A 20,010-nucleotide genomic window follows, 5' to 3' on the forward strand; every position below is an offset into this window, starting at 1 on the left:
GGGAGGTTTAGGGTGATAATAAACATCTGCTCCTGATTGGTGGGGGAACACAAGGAGTGAGGACGAGTTGGTTTGAGGTAACAGAAAGAGAAACAGAGAACATGTGATATGAGTGTGTATGAAATGAGTCAATATGAACGAATGAGGGAATGAACAAGGATGCCGATACTGGGACAACAATGAGCGACAAGTGAGATGAGAAACTGGTCATGTGATATGGAGAGGTGGTTGGAAGCTGGAATGGGATGTGTGGTTTCAATTTAGTTTTCTCATGAAAGTAACAACTGCCAAGGTTGGCTGCTCGTGCGTCACGTGTTCACTCGTCTCAGGTATCAATCACATGACTCGGAACATCAATAATACACGTTACAGCATTGTACAATAATTTTCACTCTTTTCGAACATAAAAACTTTGTTGATAGGATTTATAACCGAAAACTTATGATTCAATCCTCGAATGAAAAACTCCATCGAGCTAACTTTCCCAATAATTAATTTTCACTGACCGTGAAACGATTCCCGAAGTTGAGGTTTTAATGGCTTATGCTAAAACACGCAAAACTATTTATTCAAACAATGCACAAACGTAACACGTCATATCTTGTACAAGGGGAATGGGTGGTTACTTTGTGTGTCTTGTCCTTAAAAATATTCAGACATATGATCAGAAGGCCTCTGTGTACTCGCACCCGATTCACTTGCGGCCTTGCCGCCATTGTTTTGGCATACAAGATGGCGGACAGCCTCATTGGCATGGCAACGAAGCGATTAACATAGATCCGTTATATTAGAGTGCAGGATTCGCACATAGGGCGCAGGCAAGTGCACCAGAAGCAGGGGAGTGAGGGCGTCACCCCCCCAAAAATTTTTTTGTGGGGGTGCAAAATCATATTTTGACGAAAATACTGATTTGTGGATTGTGACCAAACTTGGCTAAAATTATCTTTGGTGTGGTAGAACTCAAGATCTAATGCACTCGAGTTAAACTTCCCTCTTCAATGGGAACGTAAGAGCTTTCTGTGGCTCCACTGTCTTTCACAAGTTGGACCTTCGCCAAGATTACCTCCAGGTTCCCCCTTGATTCAAACACTTGGGACGGCCTTCGTTACCACACCGGAATTTTTCATTACACCCATATGTCATTTGGATTAAGCTCCGTACCCAATGTTTTCAAAACATGTCATCCATCTTCGCTGGCATCCCAGGCATGTCCTGGTACTTGGATGATATTGGGGTAAATGGTCTTGAGGCATTGGAGATAGAATAGGTATGTTGAGTGAGGATGGATGATTGTGTACATCTGTGCTGAGTGTGATGTCGGTGAGATGGCCTCGTCAAGGGATAGTGTGCGGTCGGTGTTGTATATTCTTCACCGCAAAAACCACCTTCACCCACCCTCCTGTCCCCCTCCTCAAAAAGATAAATTTCTTCATTTTTATATTTAGCACCCTTGTGATATCCTTGAACTTGCCACACTGGTTCAACCCCACTACTTCCCTAATGCCCCCAATAAAGTCGTTTTTACAGATTTGTTTAATCTGGACTTGGTGTGGTGCAGTCATGATGGGCCGAATGGCTTTTTGCTGAATCTAATTTCTTTGTTATTCCTTGTTAAGAGTTTTCTCAAACTCTCCAAATGGCAAGGGTTACTGGTGAGCATGTGACCAAAAATAGCAACATCCCCCCCTCCCCACTCCCTTGTTTTCAAAGCAGCCTACGGCCATGTTTTTGTAATGAAAAGGTACTCCATCTTGTTTTCTTCCCTCCCACCCACCTTTCTCACTGGCACGGGAAGCATTCTCACTGGTTGCTCTTTGACATCTTCTTTGTCGCGTTGTGTGTGTTATGGGAGTTCGGGTTAGGGTTGTTGTGTAGCGTGGATATATAAGCTGCGGACCCCAAGTAGTTGCTTTTCCAAACTAAAAAGGTGATTTACCCTTACCCCCATTAATTCAACTTGTTTAATTGTCGTTATTGCAGAATGCTGCGTATGTTTGGAATCTGCCGGCGCTGAAGAATATTGATGCGAAAAAGACTGACTTCCTACTTGGTACTTGATGGGCCGACATTTTGGGAGGGAAGGAGAGTGTGAGCATTGTAAACCTGGGGATCTACAGGGTGGCCCACCAAATGTTCACACATTCACAATGACTATATAAGAGTTTTAATGTGTGTTTTTGTGCAAAGCAGCAATACATCGATCAAATGCTTTGAATAGATCGTTTTGAGATTATAGTTTGTTGTGAATATAACACGTCCACCATCACCATTTGCTTTTGCATTCCCTCCAAACAATGGAGAAAATATTATTCCCTACTCTGCCACACGATACCTCGTAAGTAGACCACACTAGACCACATCTTTCAAGCTCAGCTCCCACTAGGGCCTTTGCACCAAGATGCCTCTTCAAATCGACCAAAAGAAAATAATCGCATGGAATCAAGTCAGGGTAGAGTGGGCCATGTCGTTCCACATCGGTACCTGTTTGGAAACAGAAGAGAAACAATTAGGTCTTCAAACGTTTAATGAAGGCCAAGGACACAATTACAGTTTGGGGAGCTGCACCATCCTTCCTGAACCATGGTGTACCCGTGTCCAAGACCTGATCGTCCACAAACTTGGCACAATGTAGTTTTTAAACATGGCAACATACCCGGCAAAATTAACTGTCCGTTTGATGGACATAGGACAACCAAGACCATAGAACTTTAATCAACACATCTAAAAATGCACAAAACAGATTTCCCTATAAGATTCCTTCAATACATGATGCAATGTAAGGTGCAAACAAATCACCGTGTACCAGTTGGTGGGCCACCTTGTAGGAATATGAAAGAATATTTGGGATGAGAGAAAACCAAGCAGTTACAATTGTGCTCACTACAGTCCACTACCCAACCCCATCCTGAAGGTCTGTTTGAACCAGGAGATATGAAATACGAACAGGAAAGGAATAAAATAACAGACCCTTCACTCCTCGATATGGTGAAAAAGGCAGTGGAGATACTGAAGAAAAACTCCAAAGGATACTTCCTTCTGGTTGAAGGTTGAAGGGCATGACACAGCATTCGTGCACACACACACAAAATGAGAAATTTGTGTTTACACATTTAACAGGTCTGCATTAACCAAAACACTAACTTACCAACACCTGACCTGTCAAGAATTTCACAAACTCAGGTTCTGACTCTAACACATCCTCCCTTTGTTGATGATCAGGTGGACGCATCGATCATGGCCACCATGATGGTTGTGCTCATAAGGCACTAACTGAGGCAGTTGCTTTTGACGACGTCGTCGGGAGTATAACAAACATGGTGAACAAAGATGAAACCTTGCTGGTGGTCACCGCAGACCACTCGCATACATTCTCCCTCGGAGGCTACGCCTTGCGTGGAAACCCCATCTTTCGTGAGTACCTGGGGAGATGAGGCATAGGGTGGTTGATCTTGAGAGACAACTTTAACATCCTGACAAACATCTGGCAGTAGATGACAATTGTTGCTTCTGGGACAACTATTCAAATGAATGGGGGAAAAGGGAAAAACTTTCTGACCCAAGCCCAAACAGCTCAAAATGAGAGATTCACTTCCTCCCCACCTATCCCCTTCCCTCCCATATAAGCAAATGAAAACTTGAGACTTACTGATTTAAACACTTCTTCCCCCCAACATAATCGCAGTCCTTTTATATTTTCATTATACTCAAAGAGCGAACAAATGAAAATTTTTTCATGTTCTACTTTAGGGAATAACTTAATTTTCTTATAACATTCATTTCCATCGAGTATATTCACAAAGCATAACTTGGAACTTGGTTCTTGGTTTAAGTATCTTTGTTGAGCAAAGATGAAATGATAAACTTCTCTTCATGCTCTTGTCTGACCACCTCCTGAGCCACATATCATTTTGAGATTGCAGTAAATAGTTTTTCCATTGTTCAATTGATAACAATCAAAGTTTTCAGTCCATTCAAAGATATTAATTTTTTTCTTTACATCCTCCAACTTGTTTGTAATTAAATTTATCCACTTATTTGTTTTATCTACTTTTACTCCAGTTATTTCTTCAATAAGACTTATTTGATACTTCTCAAATTCATTAATTATGTTTCCCATTTAAATACCAAGGTTGATTACATCTCCACTCTTTGGTTTGGTTATTGCTTGGTTCTATCATTTATAAATCAGCAAAAAAGACGGCGGAAGCTCGTTAAAATCCCCAACCCAATATCTTAACACTTAAATATATTAACACTCATACTTATAACCAGAAGGGAGATTATTGATTCCATTCTCTAAAATATATCTTTTATCATCAAAAGCTCCTAATGCTTTCTTATTTACATCTTCTGTATATAATTTATGTTTATAACTTCTTATTGCATTCATTTTTCTCTCCTCTTCCTTCTTTAAGGTTAAACAGTTGTAATAATGTTTAAAGTTTATTGTTTCCTTGATTATATTTTTCCATGTTCCCTTGAGCTTCTTATCACACCCTTCAATATTATTATTATTATCAATATGCTTATAAGCATAAGACTTTGATCTCAATCCCACAAATTCACTCATTACCTTCCCACCCAATTCATCTTTAAACTTACCAACAACCTTTTTATTCTTTGATGAAAACAACACATCACCTGATTTATAATTACTTGTATCATATATATCAATATTATCAATCATATCGTCATATACATCACTTGTTTTAATTTTGAATATAAAACTATCTGTATCCATATATAACAATGATACATTATCCTTATTCCTTGGTTTTAAATTAGTATCGTAATAGTCATACATTAACGACTTTGAAAAGCCAAGAATTGATGTTCCCATATCAATTGGTTTGTCCATTTCAATACTCTCTTTTTTCAAAGGAATCGCACAAAAGTTCTCTGAAAACACCTCCACTCGCTCAAAACTTGGTCAATGATTTAACTTTAAAGCCTGTTTCCAAGATGTAGCAAGTCTTATGTTTTGTCAATTCCTAACATTTTCCATAGTCTTTCCAAATACAGCATTATTCATTAATTTATAAAAGTCCTTAAAATCTGTTTTTGCTTCTGTTCTCCGTTTTGTATTAAAATCAATATACTTCTTCAACCAATGACTTTGTTTAAATTTCAAAATCTGATGAATTTTCCTCACTCTCAACCCAGCAGATAAATATTGTCTCTAGTTCCTTTGATGCAAAACATAACTTTCTTTATCATTTAATGTAGTAAGTAGTTTTTCTGGAGATTTACCTTTTATGTTAAATGACTGTTGGTAATCACTTAACCATTCTTTTCTTGGACTTTCTTTATCAGGGGCAAAGGGTAGGTCTTTATGTTTGTTATAAAGTTCTTTTGGATATTTTGAATCAACCTCAAAATAATATCCAACTTCAGCTTCATCCAATTCTTTTTGAGAGGAGATAACAATGTCTTGTAAAACTTTTTCATAATGTTTTTCTTTAACTCATTTAAGTTTTCCGTAAGGTAAAGATTGAGACATAGCCCACCCATACAAATTGTTTGCATCATCATACATCAGGTAAGAGTTGTCCTCATTCTTATTATAATCAGGAAGATATTTGTTATTTGCTTTAGCATATCTCTTGGAATGAACTTGAGACATTCCTCCTCTTTTAGCCTTCTCTATCATTAAAAGCATATCTATGTCACTGATTAACTCCAAATGCTGTTGTCATTTTTAACATGGCACTCCAAGCCAAACCCAGGGCTGTGTAATAGTGAGGAGGGTCTAATCCATTGTTTCTCAACCGGGGTTCCCTGGAACCCTAGGGTTCCGCGAGAAACAGTAATAAATAGGCTAATGTATTTTTGAGTAGTTTTTGTTTGATTTAATATTCGTAATTTTACTATACATGTATGGCATATTGTTGGAAACTCCTTGGTTATTATAATAGAGGCTTCAACCTCTAATATCATTTACAATTATAACAACCATAGGGAATGTATTTAATGATGTCTATATGGCGCCAGTGTGAAACCGCACTCACTGGTTAGTGGACGTCCTGTACACGGCGGATTCGTGTATCATTGAGTATGGGATTCGTGTATCATTAACTCAAGTACGGGACGCATGCATGGTGTCCATCTATCTTCTCTGTGCTTCCGAGCGCGAAGTCTGTCTGTCTGTCTGTCTGTCTGTCTGTCTGTCTGTCTGTCTGTCTGTCTGTCTGTCTGTCTGTCTGTCTGTCTGTCTGTCTGTCTGTCTCTCTCTCTCTCTCTCTCTCTCTCTCTCTCTCTCTCTCTCTCTCTCTCTCTCTCTCTCTCTCTGTTAGTTCTTCTGGTTACCTTTATTGCTTCAGCTTTATTTGTTTAAGTTTTGTTTATCAAGTTACATGAGGTGTTTTTTAAAATTGTCAAACAGACTCGGGGTTGACAAACACTTTCAAAAATGATGTTTTTAAATTGACCAAGCAGCATAACCCAATTACAAAGCAAGCAGATTGGCCCAATTCAATCAGATTTTTTAGTGGTTTGAAACATGTGTTTGAACAGTGAATCGCGGAAACTTGCAAGAAACGACCTCGTGATGTCATCAATGTAAACAAAACAAGAGTAATAGGAGGTACATCGCAGCTGCGATAGCGCATAAGTCTAATATATATATATATTTATATATATATATATATATATATTTTTTTTTTAATCGAATATTTAAAACCTCGGTGTGAGGTCTCATAAACGAGCAGTATGTTTTTTTTTTTCATTGTCAATAAATTTGACAAAAAGGGGGTCATTTTTCCCTTAAACCAGGTATCCGAAAAAATTATTATATTTACCACGTGAACTACGATAAAAATATAAAAGAGCTAGATATTAATAATGGTATGTAATAATTTTTATGCAGGGGTTCCCTGAAACATGAAAACTATTTCAAGGGTTCCACAAGGATAGAAAGGTTGAGAAACACTGGACTAATCCATAAGAATTTTGATTATGACAGACTGTTCTAAAAGTCTCAAACACATCAGTCAATAATAATACATCAGTTTTAAGATAAAATCATGATATTCTCCAAGATTCTTTATATTAAACTTCTCCCAAACCTTTTTAGCTTGGGTATAATTTCTCTCAGAAATATGAGTTTTATTCAACTTGCTATAGAAACTTCCCCTTGAAGGAAGTTGTGTTTCTTTAAACTTCTCAAATGAATCCATACAGTCATACGGATATATTCCCTTTTGTGATAAGAGATCAATCCCTTCTTGATTTGAGAAATGTGATTTAAGATTTGGTAAGTTTTTAATATTTGATGTTAAGTTAGACAATGGACTTGCCATAAACTTGTATGTGTCAAGAAATCTGATATGGGTTATGGGGGATGTATGAATTGTTTTTGTGAATGAGATGTATTTTTAATCTATGTTAGGAATGGCAGAAATATCTCCAGATGTCTTTGAAAGTTCATTTATAAATATATGTGTGTCATAGTGAGCGTTGTTGTGAAAAAAGACAGGAATAAAGTTTGGGGGCATGTAATTAAGATTACAACGGGAATGATCTGGACCTCTATATTTACCAGTAAGATGACAATGCTCCCTAACCTTGACCTCTCCCTCAATTTTCTCCTCACAAATATGGCAGATACTGTTCTTCCTAAATTCCTTTTTCTCTTCCTTTGTTAATGACATTGGCTTATAGGTTTTAACCATGATTTCTCTTAGTCTTATACAGTCTTTTTCCAATCGTCTTACAAACTCCTCTGAGGTATCTTGTCCTCAATAAAGTTTGAACTTGTTGTATTTATCACCAATAGATGATTTGATATAATAACAGAAACCACAAGGAGTATGTTTTTGATATTTATTTGTGTATGATTTATTTGGATTTGGAGAAACAGTATCTATCTTTTCAAGGATACTTTCAAAATCAGCACATATCACAAATGGATGTTTGTGAGATTTGTTGTAATCTTTGAAAGATATTTTCCTTCCTACTTTTGGTATATTAATTACGATCGATTTATGATTATTACAGTATTTTGAATGTTGATTTAATCGTTCTTTCGTATGAAAGAAGTTGAGACATCTCTTTCAGGGATATGCTTTATTTGTTCTATTGAATACTTGTGAGGCGATTAGTCTTGATAAATTTTTGATATAAGCATAATGTGAATTTTTCCCCGAACTATAACAAAGAAGATCAATGTGTGTTTCATCATTTTTATTGTTATTTGAAATTTTCAATATTTGAACTTTGTTTGTATCCGTTAATCCATATGCATTAACAGATAGATGATTCATTTTCTCAAATTTAGGAATATCTCTCAATGACATTGGAAACTTTAAATCTTTAACATTTAGCGTATTCTCATATTTCTTATAATGTTCAACCCTTTCAGGTTTCCATTGTGGAGGATGTAAGTGGGAAAGAACAGACCATAGAAAACATTTATTATCTTTGTTTTGAATATTAACCGCTTTCTTAAGTTTTATCTCTTTTGTTAAATCAATATAAGAAGAAGCATTAAGAGGATCTGATTTTAAGATGTGAATATCTAAAAAGATTATTTTTGTCATAGCAAATCCACAACCTACTACAGTGTTATCAACATCTTGTTCTTGTCTGGAGTTCATCGAAAACATCACATCTTACAAAATCTTGAAATGATGTGATAAAGTGAGGATTTGTCCTCATGTAGGGAGTAGTTTCATCACCTTCTCTTACCATATTCAATTTTACTCCCATATATAACTTAAAAGTTTTCATTTCACTTAATGTGTTTTGAATTATAGTTTCAATACTTTATTTAACCACATCAACAGCTTCAATGATTGAACATGATCCAGGGTCTTCAAAGCAAAACAATCTTATTTTTATGTCCTTGAAATGTTGTCAGGTCAGGTTCGATCTGTGACCTGCTACAGGTACCATGTAAACCTGCACTAACCTGTTCCATGGTCGGGTTGTCGGCGACTAAACCGTCTCCCCCACCAGGTTTTCTGGTGAGGAGGGTGTTTGGATATGGACACCCAGCAGGATTAAAAACAAAACCTGTCAAAGGGCGGAGGAGCTCCTTGTGAGCCAACGGCCATCCATATCTAGTGCCCAACAGTGTCTGCGGACGTCCTCCTGCAGTTGGGTTACTTCTTATTAGGAGGTTGGTGGCAGGATTTGCACTCCGGCCACCGTAAAACCCTTCATTCTGCAAAACGCAAAAACGCAAAAAAATATGAAAACCCACTCCGTGGGAGTACCTCCTGTGCAGCTTCCCTTCGCAGGGCAGCTCACCGGATGACGGGATTGGGGCAAAGCCTTCGGGACCCCCAATCTTTGATAGGAGGGAAACCACGGGGTAACATCCCTGGGTCAGATTGCGGGAGAGTGTGTCGGAGTGGTGCTGAGGTATCGTCCACCAGACTGCGGTCTCCTTGGGTTAACCTGAGGCGGTCCCTTCGGGTGGGTGCCTGGAATGTCCTATCCCTAAGAGAGGATGATCACCTGTCTCTGTTATCATCTGAGCTCAAGCGTTTGGACATCGGGATTGCAGCTCTCTCTGAGGTTCGGAGACCGGATTGCGGCGAGATAATGGTGGGTGGTTACACCTACTATTGGTCTGGTCGCTCTGATGAATTACCATACCCAAGGAGTTGCTGTAGCTGTGTCCAATAAGCTGACCCCAATGATAATTGAGGTAACACCGGTCAACGAGCGTATTATGAGATTAAGGATTCGTCACTCCTTAGGTGTCATTTCCCTGGTCTCTGTTTATGCTCCGACTGAGGCGAGTGATCTCACCGTGAAGGATGCATTCTCGCCACACTCGAGTCTGTGGTTGATCAGTGCCCCAGACGAGATACACTTCTAGTCTTGGGGGATTTCAATGCATCGACTGGAACAGATAGGGACGGTTATGAGGTGTGTGTTGGTCCCCATGGGTCAGGAACTATGAACCAGAATAGCACTAAGTTCCTTGACTTTGCAAGAAGTCATGGACTTAGGGTGGCTGGTTCATGGTTTCAGCGCCCACAAGCTCATCGCTGGACTTGGTATTCCAACGCTGGCGGTGTGGCAAGGAGATTGACCATGTCCTCATTGACGGTCGTTGGAGGATGATCCAGAACTGCAGGGTCTACCGGAGTGCTCAGTTCCTCAATACTGACCACAGGCTTGTTGTAGCAACTCTAAAGATGCACCTTAAATCCTGGAGAATGGTACCATCCCAGCCGAGGCTGGATGTTGCCAAGCTCAGGGATGAGAGAGTAGCTGAGGAGTTTGCGAACAGGCTGAGTGGACACTTGGGGGTCTGGGTGCTTTGGGGGGTCCTGAAGAGTTGTGGAGCGCCTTCAAGACCACCGTCCTTGATGTTGCCGGTGGATGCCTTGGAGCTCAGCGCAGGGCAAAGAAGAATTTTGTCTCTCAAGGGACACTGGATACCATTGACCAGAGTCGCAGGGTCAGGCTGAATGGCAGAGCTGAGCTGTTCAGGGAGCTGAGGCGTAAAACTGTACGTGCACTGAGGGTGGACAAGGAGGCCTATGTGCGAGGAATCTGTGAGGGGGTAGAGCATCACCTGTGGACAGGTGATTCTCGTCCCGCTTACAGGGGAATTCACGCATTACGTTCATCCAAGCCCATCCCTCGGAGCACTACAGTTCGAGCAGAGAGTGGTAGACTCTTGACAGAGGAGTCTGAAGTGAAGGCCCGCTGGGCCGGTTACTTTGAGCGGTTGTACCAGGCTGATCCCCCAACTGTCGAGTTGGACGTCAAGGGTGTTACAATCCCTGTTGCTGACCTTCGAATCAACTGTGGTCCACCTTCGCTTGTGGAAACACGGGCTGCGGAGAACCAGTTGAAACGGGGCAAAGCTCCAGGGATTTGTGGCATCCATGCCGAACTTCTCAAGGCTGGTGGAAATGCTGCACTCGTGTCGTTGCATGCAGTTTTGTGCTCTGCCTGGAACACAGGCATCATCCCAACTGACTGGAAGAGGGGCCTTGTTGTCCCTCTCTGGAAAGGGAAGGGTGATCGCCAAGACTGCAACAACTACCGAGGGGTGACGCTGCTCTCAGTGCCGGGCAAGGTCTTTGCTCGGATAATTCTCGAGAGGGTTCGTCACCATCTGCTTGAGCACCAGCGTCCAGAGCAGTCAGGCTTTACACCAAAGAGGTCAACGATTGACCGTATCCTTGCACTTCGTGTCCTCACCGAACGCAGGCGAGAGTTTCGGCAGGGGCTGCTTGCAGCCTATGTTGATCTCTGTAAAGCGTTCGAATCAGTGAATCGGGATGTCCTCTGGAGGATTCTTGGTCTTCGTGGGGTGCCACCAAAACTGATCGATCTGATGTCTGAACTCTACTCTGGTACTGAGAGTGCTGTGAAGTGTGGCGATACCATCTCTGACTTATTTCCAGTTGTTACTGGAGTTCGTCAGGGATGTGTACTTGCCCCCCCCCCCCACACTTTTCAGCACTTGTATGGACTGGATTCTAGGGAGGATGTCGGAGAGATCAAGTTGCGGTGCGTCATTTGGGAATGTCAAGATCTCGGACCTTGACTTTGCAGATGATGCAGTCATCTTTGCGGAGACTTTAGACATCCTCTTGGGGCCCTCGAGGTGCTGAATGAGGAGTCGGAGCCGTTGGGATTACGGGTTTCTTGGGTCAAAACTAAGATCCAGGCTTTCGGTGACATCTTGGATGCTGCTGTCCTGTCTGTGTCTGTTTGTGGTGAGGATGTTGAGGTCGTGGAGAGATTCACTTACCTTGGCAGTGATATTCATGTCTCTGCTGGCTGTGAGTCAGAGGTCAATAGACGTCTGGGTCGGGCCTGGGGAGTCATGGATTCACTGGATCACGGGGTGTGGCGCTGCCGGTACCTGTGCGGGAGGACGAAAGTCCGAGTCTTCAGGTCCTTGGTACTTCCAGTCCTGCTCTATGGGTGCGAGACTTGGACTCTGACCAAGGATCTGAGACGGAGACTTAATTCCTTTGGTACCGGGTCTCTTCGGAGAATCCTTGGCTATCGCTGGTCGGATTTTGTGTCCAACGAGCGGTTGCTGAGAGAGACTCGGATGAGATTTGTTACCTGCATAGTCCGTGAGCGTCAGTTGCGGCTGTATGGACATGTGGCTCGTTTTCCTGACTCTGATCCTGCTCACCAGATTCTCTCAGCGAGGGAGTCTCATGAGTGGAGGAGGCCAGTGGGTCGACCACGTGCCTCATGGTTGCAACAGGTTGACCATCATCTCAAGGAGATGGGGATGGGCCTGGCATCTGCCTGGGGGATGGCCAGACGGAGGCCCCTGGAGTACCGGCGGAAAGTGGACGCAGCGACGTGCTGTTCTGGCACATGCTCCCATACCTGACCTGACCTGAAATGCCCCATCAGTGTTTTCAATGGAGAATTTAGTAGCCCCTTCCCTTTCTTCATTCTTCTTGTGTTTGCGTGATTGAAGGTGTTTATGATAATTTTTTAAAAAGAATATCAATATTACATCTCTCATCATGTTTTGTTTCTTGTTCAAATGGAGATTTATTGTTTCCTGTCTGAAGAGATTTGTCTGAAAAGATTGAATGTGTGTTTGTTGGTTTGAAGTTGTTTTTTTTAAAATAACATTTATATTCATGATTATAAACGTCGCAGTACGTTGTATTCATCATATTTATATCGCAAAACTTTGCTTCAACTAAAATTTTCTTGATGAAAATTTGATTTAATTTATAGGTGAATCTGTGCTTAAAACTATTTCATTCACCAACTTTTTTTTACTTAAAAAATACAATGTATCAAGATACAAAAGACAAGTTTCAATCAACCTCTCCATTTGTAAAAGATACTGAGAAATATGTCGAGGATGTAAAATTGAACAAAGATAAATATAACAACTATTGGATAAAAACAATTATGGCAAATAATATAAGTTCTTCAATTTCCTTCAGTGGAAGGGCTTTTAATATATCTGGAAGAACATCAATTAAAGTAGCTTGAACAAAAGTTTCTCTTCTCCTTCTGACAATATATTCAAAACTAGAAAAAGCAATGAAACAAGAAAAAGTATCAAAAAAGAAAAACCTGATGGATGAAACTTTAGAAAGAAAAGATAAGATCATCTGCAATATGCAAGGAGAAATTTGTATTTTTTCAACAACCATAAAGATATGAAATAAAGGATGTTAATATATCAGGTGAAATGACATTTTGTTCAGTGGTAGTTAAGGAGCATTTTAAAATTACCTTGAATATAAAAAAATATATAGTGGTTGAATCTGTTAATGAAAAAAAGTATATAGATATAAATGGTAATGATTTTTTCTACTAATTAAATGAGTCATTATTCAACTGAAGATTTTGAAGATTATGACAGTGATGATAAAAATCTCTGTGGAACAGAAGACAGTTATGATTCCGAGAGTTTGTGTTCAAACGATAGTTATGAAAGTAGTTTTATAGATGACTGTGAAAGCACCAATGAAATTACGGAAGATGATATCGAAGATGAATTTTGTTTGAAGTAAAGTTTTACTGTATAAATATGAATAGTATACTAGATGTTGAGCCTCTTGAATTCCCTGATTTTCCATTTGACAAATTTTAGAATTGTCCTGCATGTAATAGAGTGGGATTAAACAGAGTCAGAAGCCCATAAACAATGTATATTCTGTGATTATCTTCGAATTAATGAAAATAAAAAATATATAAAAAAGAACATCACTGTTTCAAAATTACATCAAAAATGAATTACTTTACAAGATTAACAAGATAAATGAATGTTAAGGATGAGGGTGATAATACACCTTTTCTTACAAGAGACGGTAATGATAATTTTCTTTTTTTTCTTATAAAATGTTTTAATTTTTTTATAAAACAAATGTAATTTTCTTATCAAACAAATGATGGTAATGTTTCATGGATTGATGATTTATATTATTAACGATTGTCATTTTCAGGGAAATATCAACACAAGATATTGTACAAATAAAATAATGGATTATCTTGAAATTAAACCCGAACTTAGGATAAAACAGTTTCTAAAAAAGCCAATAAAAAATTAAATAACCTGTTTTCCAAATATATAAATGAATGATTTTTTACCCATTTGGGAAAATAAGATAAAGATACTGAGAAATAAGAATTTAACAACCATAAAAATCTTCCAAATTCATTAAGATATCTCATAGCTGGTTCAAGAGGATGTAAGAAAACCTGTCTGCTTTTAAAGATGCTCCTTACTCCCAACTTTTTAGATTATGATAATTCAATAATTTTCACGAAGTCAAGTTTTTAACCTGAGTATCAACTACTCTCACAAGGTTTTAATGCTCGTCTTCAAAAAGAAGATATAATCGGTTAATTTAAACTTCAAAAGAAACTACATGATTATAACATTGAAGATATAATACAACTATTTTGTGATACACAGGGATGTAAAAAGAAATCAAAACTGATAACTTGTATTCTTAGAGATAATACGGATGATATACCGTCTCCCCAAGACTTGGATAAATCAAAAAAGAACCTCGTTATCTTTGATGATTGTGTTAATGAGAGAAACCAAATGGTAATGGATAGCTTCTACACAAGAGGGAGACATTATTCTTGTAATTGTATTTATCTTAGTCAATAATACTTTCAACTCCCTCGTCGCTCAATGAGAAACAATGCTAATACATTTATTTTATTCAAGTTAAATTCAATAGATATACACAATTTTTGGAGAGACAATTGTTCTACATTATGTAGAAAAAAGGAATTTGGGAATTATATGAAGCACACGACTGAAAAATATAAATATATTGTTGTGAAACAAGATGAGATATTAAGGGATATATTTTTTATTTTATAAACAATTACATATATAAATGACAACTATTATTAAAAATCTTGTGGGTAAATCTGGTTCTGGAAAAAAAACTTTCATAAATCAAGGTTCTTGTATCGTAAAAATGAAAATATTGTAAGTTTTTTTTTTAAAACACCACGTGATTCATATTGTATCTACAACAACCAGAGCAATGCGACCAGGAGAAGTAGAAGGTGAAGATTATTACTATATTTCAGTCGAGGAACATATGCGATTGAGGAATGAAGGTCAAATATTTGAGGAGGTTTCTCTTGGTACAACAAAATATTCACATTGTAAGAGTGAGTTAAAGAAACTAAAATCTGGTGATCTTGGGATATTAGAAACTAATCCAGAAGGAATGAGACAAATTATTAAACATCTGAGTGGTAATGGAGTTAAGATTTTATCATTCGGTTTTGATGTTGATGAAGAAACTCAACGCAAACATATGAAAAGCAGAGATACAGGTATTAGTGAAGAAGAAATTACAACTCGCATTAATATTAATAAAAAGTTTGATGAAATATTTAAAGAAAAGGATTTATTTGAACACATCTACTTTCATGATGAAGAAAAGGAAAATTTCCCTGTTGACCTTTATAATTCAGTAAATGATATTTTCCAATAAATAAATGGATGCGAAAGAAAGAGCAAGAAGATTTAAGGAACATCAAGAGTTGGTTTCAAAAGTTGTAAAACAACAGGAAGAAATAAAGAAGAAACACAGACAGAAACTAATGGGTGAAGAAGCATTTGAAAGAAAACAAGATAATTTTTTTTAACCACTTTCAAAACTTCCCAAGAAAAAATTATAGATGCTTCCACAGTTCCCACAATAGAATATACTCCTAAAAAATTTCAAATGCTAAAATATTTCGGTCAAATGACGGAGGAAGAATTAGAGAATATAGGAGAATTAGAATATGATGATGAAGGATTATGTCAACAACTGGAAGAAATTAATCAACCCCCTGATTATATTGTGAAGGCTCTTCAAAACAATGAATATTCAGCAGATTCAAAACCCAAAGCAGCACTCATTCCAAAAGAACAACCAGCAATATTTCATCTTGTTCAAGAAAAGGGATTGATATTTCATGATGAATTAAGGTTCTTGAGTTCTGCTCAACTCCCTGTTAAACTAACTCCGAGATTCATGTTTCTTCCAAACAAAAGATGGAAAACAAGGTTCAACTGTGAGGGATGAATCAAAGTATTTTGATAAACCATTGGATATGAAAAATAATGATGATAGAGTATACGTATATTGATCTTCTGGACTCTTAATTATAGGGTCAATATATCTGGTAAAAGTAGGAAGAATGAGAAGGAGAAACACATTATTCAGGCTTTAAGTTGGCTTGGTTCAGGTGTTAGTTTTCTTCCAAATGACCTATCACAATTAGTTAATAGACAGTTATTGTTGTTCGGTAGCAAGAAGGCTGGAAATAACAATTGTTTTAATGAAGCATCAGCCATTTTAGACGACTTGATGAACAGGAAAATAATTAATAAATGTCAATACAAAGATATTTTATTTCATATTAAATAAGATGAGAAGCACAATCATTAGTTTTAATTTCACAAGCAACCACACATCTTCATTTCTATACCCACTACAACTAGATACAACAAAATAATATGAGGAGTCTTTATTGTCTATGGAAACTTATAATACCTTGTTTAATATCACAGAGAAAAATGATAAGTTTAGTTATAATGGATACAAAACGATAAAAGTTTCACCCGGAGCACATGAGATTTCTCAACTATCTTCCGAAATTGCTCACCTTATGAAAGAACAGGGTGATGAACCAAGAAATATTGTTATAGATATTCTAAAACATACTTCAAAATCAACGATTAAACTTAAAAAATAACTACAAAGTTGATTTCACAATTGACAATTAATTTAGAGAGTTATTGGGTTTCTCCTCAAAAAAGATTGAAACTAATGGGACGTTTTACAGTGATAGTCATTCAAATATCCTCAGGCATAAATTCGGTATTAATTCACTGTGAATTGATTGATGGCACAGATAGTGATGGAATAAGAACAAATACAATATTTTCATTCAGTGCATACTCAACCCCAATTGGTTATAAATTCAATATGGAACCCAAAAATCTGGTTTATCTACAAGTGTCAGGAAAAACCAGATACAGAGTAAATTTTAGGATAACCGACCAAGATAATCACATGATTTCTTTTAATGGAGAAATTATATCCATCAGAATTCACCTACGTGAAGTTTTCCAATAAATAAATAAATACGATGGTTATTGTGAGGAAACACGAGTTGGGAAAATATAAAATAATTACAGGGGATGGGATGTTCCTTTCCCCATACTACAGGGGTGAAGGTATGTATCTTGGTAGAGGACACTATAAACCTGAGAGACAAGGGGTGTAGGACATCAATTTAGAAAAAAAGGAGATGGGATAATTGATACTCTAATGGGTACAGGTTCAACCATTCTTAAACATTAAGACCTAATTGGTTCAACTGTTTCTGCTGTGGGAAATGTAGCGGGTGCTATAAAGAGTATAAAAGATGCCCAAAAGGAATCTCATAAATTACAAGCAATAGAAGAAATTAAGAAAGGCAAAACTCAGTTGTCTCCCCAAGAACGCCAGAAAATAATTCAAATACTTGGATCAGGGTTTAAAAAGTTTTAACATCTTTTTTTCTAAATAAATACAAGTATGGAAGCAATTGATAGTATCTATGATTTGGATGATTCTATTGTCATCTCAAACTCTACTAAAAAAGAAGACTACTTCAAGGTAAATGCCAGAACTGGAACAGACTGGAATACAAATGGAACAAAAAGTTTTGAAATAAATAATCAACAAACTTATTTGAATCTTGCCGAAAGTTTCTTGTTGTGGAAATTTACATTCACGAAGGCTGCGAATAACACAAACGCTATACTCGTAAATGATTTCTTCTGGAAAATGCTTGATAGTGTTCATTTGTATATTGAAACAGAAGAAGTTGAAGCGGTTGATTATGTCTCTGCTACATCTGAAATGAAGTTTACACTATATTCATTTAGTGAAAGAATGGGAAAGGGAGCTGTCAAAGGTTTTATTCCTGATATGGCAACGGGAACAAACACAGACCCTGGATATAGTCAAAGAAAAGGAATGTATAATGATGATACAAAAGCAGTGAATAGTTTTACTGTGGCAGTTCCTCTTCAAGGTATATTTGGATTTTGTGATCATGATAAAGTTCTGCATGGTCTTAAAATTAGATTTCAACTGCAAAGGAATGATAATGAAAATAGATTGCTTTTTGGCATTGCGAATGCTTTTGCTGCTCAGAATAAATTTGTTACTGATGAAATTAGTTGGTATATTAGTGAATATAATCTGAATCTTAAAACAGAAGAGATGTTGAATCGAAGACTTAACTCAAAGAAACCACTCGATGTATCATACCTAAAAAGAAGATGCCAACACAGTAAACTGAACCAAACCACTTACACATGGAACTTGGGTGTTCTGGAAGGAAAGCCATGATATCTGTGGCTCATTAAAAAAAACACCAGATGGTGATAATGGTACTGATAAGAATAATACGTTGGGTGATAATGCTAAGGTGAAACAACTTGGCATTTCTCGAGATTGAACATTTTATCCACAAGATAGATTGGAAATTAATTGGGGAAAAAATGGTTATGCTGAAGCATACAAGTCTTCCCAAAAGGTGTGTTAAAGAACACCTTTTGGTAAGACTTGTATGACCCATGTGGAAATAAAGAACCCATTTTGGATAAGACAGCATTTAAAAGCCTGCACACAATCTATGCGATTGACCTGAGTACTCAAAAGGAAACCATAAAGTCTAATAGAGTGGATACTTCCCTCCACATTGAAAGAGGAGAGAGTGAAGAAGTTGATACATATTGTTACGAATTTGGAACTCGAATGCACACAACATACAGGTTCCTTTAGTCAGCTATGTCGATAAGTGCTTGTTCCATAGATAAAGAGTTTTATATTTCATCACCTTTAGAAGTTCATTTTTATACGCCTGATATGTATATATATATATATATATATATATATATATATATATATATATATATATATATATATATATATATATATATATGTATATATATGTATATATATATATGTATATATATATATGTATATATATATATGTATATATATATATATATATATATGTATATATATATATATATATATGTATATATATATATATATATATATATATATATATATATATATATATGTGTATATATATATGCGTATATATATATATATGTATATATATATATATATATATATATATATATATATGCGTATATATATATATATGAATATATATATATATATATATATATATATATATATATATATATATGTATATGTATATATATATGTATATATATATGTATATATATATATATATCAGGCGTATAAAAATGAACTTCTAAAGGTGATGAAATATAAAACTCTTTTAGAAATCATCAACAAATATTATTGGTTTCCTTTATGAGAAAAATAATTGTGGATACAAGAGTATGGCAGAATCCAGAGGAATCTTCTTCTTTCGGCTGCTCCCGTTCGGGGTCGCCACAGCGGATCATCCGTATGATCCGCATAGTGATTTGGCACATGTTTTACGCCGGATGCCCTTCCTGACGCAACCCTGGTCGCCTCTTTCGACACAGGGATATGGTACACCTATTTTAACCGGGGTATACACCGGCCCAGTATACTGGTACTCATTTCGCCGACCTCGGAAGGATGACAGGCTGAGTCAACCCCCTAGTGTATTAATTCAGTGGCTCAACGGGGCTTGAACTCAGGACCTTTTGGATCCCAAGCCGCTGCCCGAACCACTGCGCCAACACCAGGCTCTAGAATCCAGATGAATATATGTTTGATATTCTCTGGGATGAAAGTGGTTCAAGGATAGTAAGGGATGAGGAAGGAATTGAAGAAACTGAGGCAAGAGAGGAGGAGAGGGAGAAAAAAAGAGAAAGAAGAGAGGGAGAATAGAGAGAAGGAGAAGAGGGAGAATAGAGAGAAGGAGAAGAGGGAGAAGAGAGAGAAGGAGGAGAGGGAGAAGGAGAGGGAGAAAAAAAAGAGAAAGAAGAAGGAGAGGGAGAAGAGAGAGGAGGAGAGGGAGAAGAGAGAGAAGGAGGAGAGGGAGACGGAGGAAAGG

At 37.4% G+C, this 20,010-nt stretch overlaps 1 protein-coding gene across 2 annotated transcripts in view; it reads left to right on the forward strand.

The window, feature by feature from the left end:
• LOC147016422 (alkaline phosphatase-like) overlaps nt 1-20,010 on the forward strand; it is a 119,330-nt gene that overhangs the window by 94,123 nt on the left and 5,197 nt on the right. For both annotated transcript variants that reach the window (XM_085845067.1, XM_085845066.1), the window contains exons 8-10: nt 1,981-2,050; nt 2,912-3,046; nt 3,220-3,411. In XM_085845067.1, coding sequence (XP_085701193.1) covers nt 1,981-2,050; nt 2,912-3,046; nt 3,220-3,411 — 397 coding nt within the window. The remainder of the gene's footprint in view (nt 1-1,980; nt 2,051-2,911; nt 3,047-3,219; nt 3,412-20,010) is intronic.

The sequence above is a fragment of the Eptatretus burgeri genome, chromosome 11 (assembly GCF_056783735.1).
Source record: "Eptatretus burgeri isolate ZD-2024b chromosome 11, Ebu_testis_v1, whole genome shotgun sequence".
Taxonomy (NCBI): domain Eukaryota; kingdom Metazoa; phylum Chordata; class Myxini; order Myxiniformes; family Myxinidae; genus Eptatretus; species Eptatretus burgeri.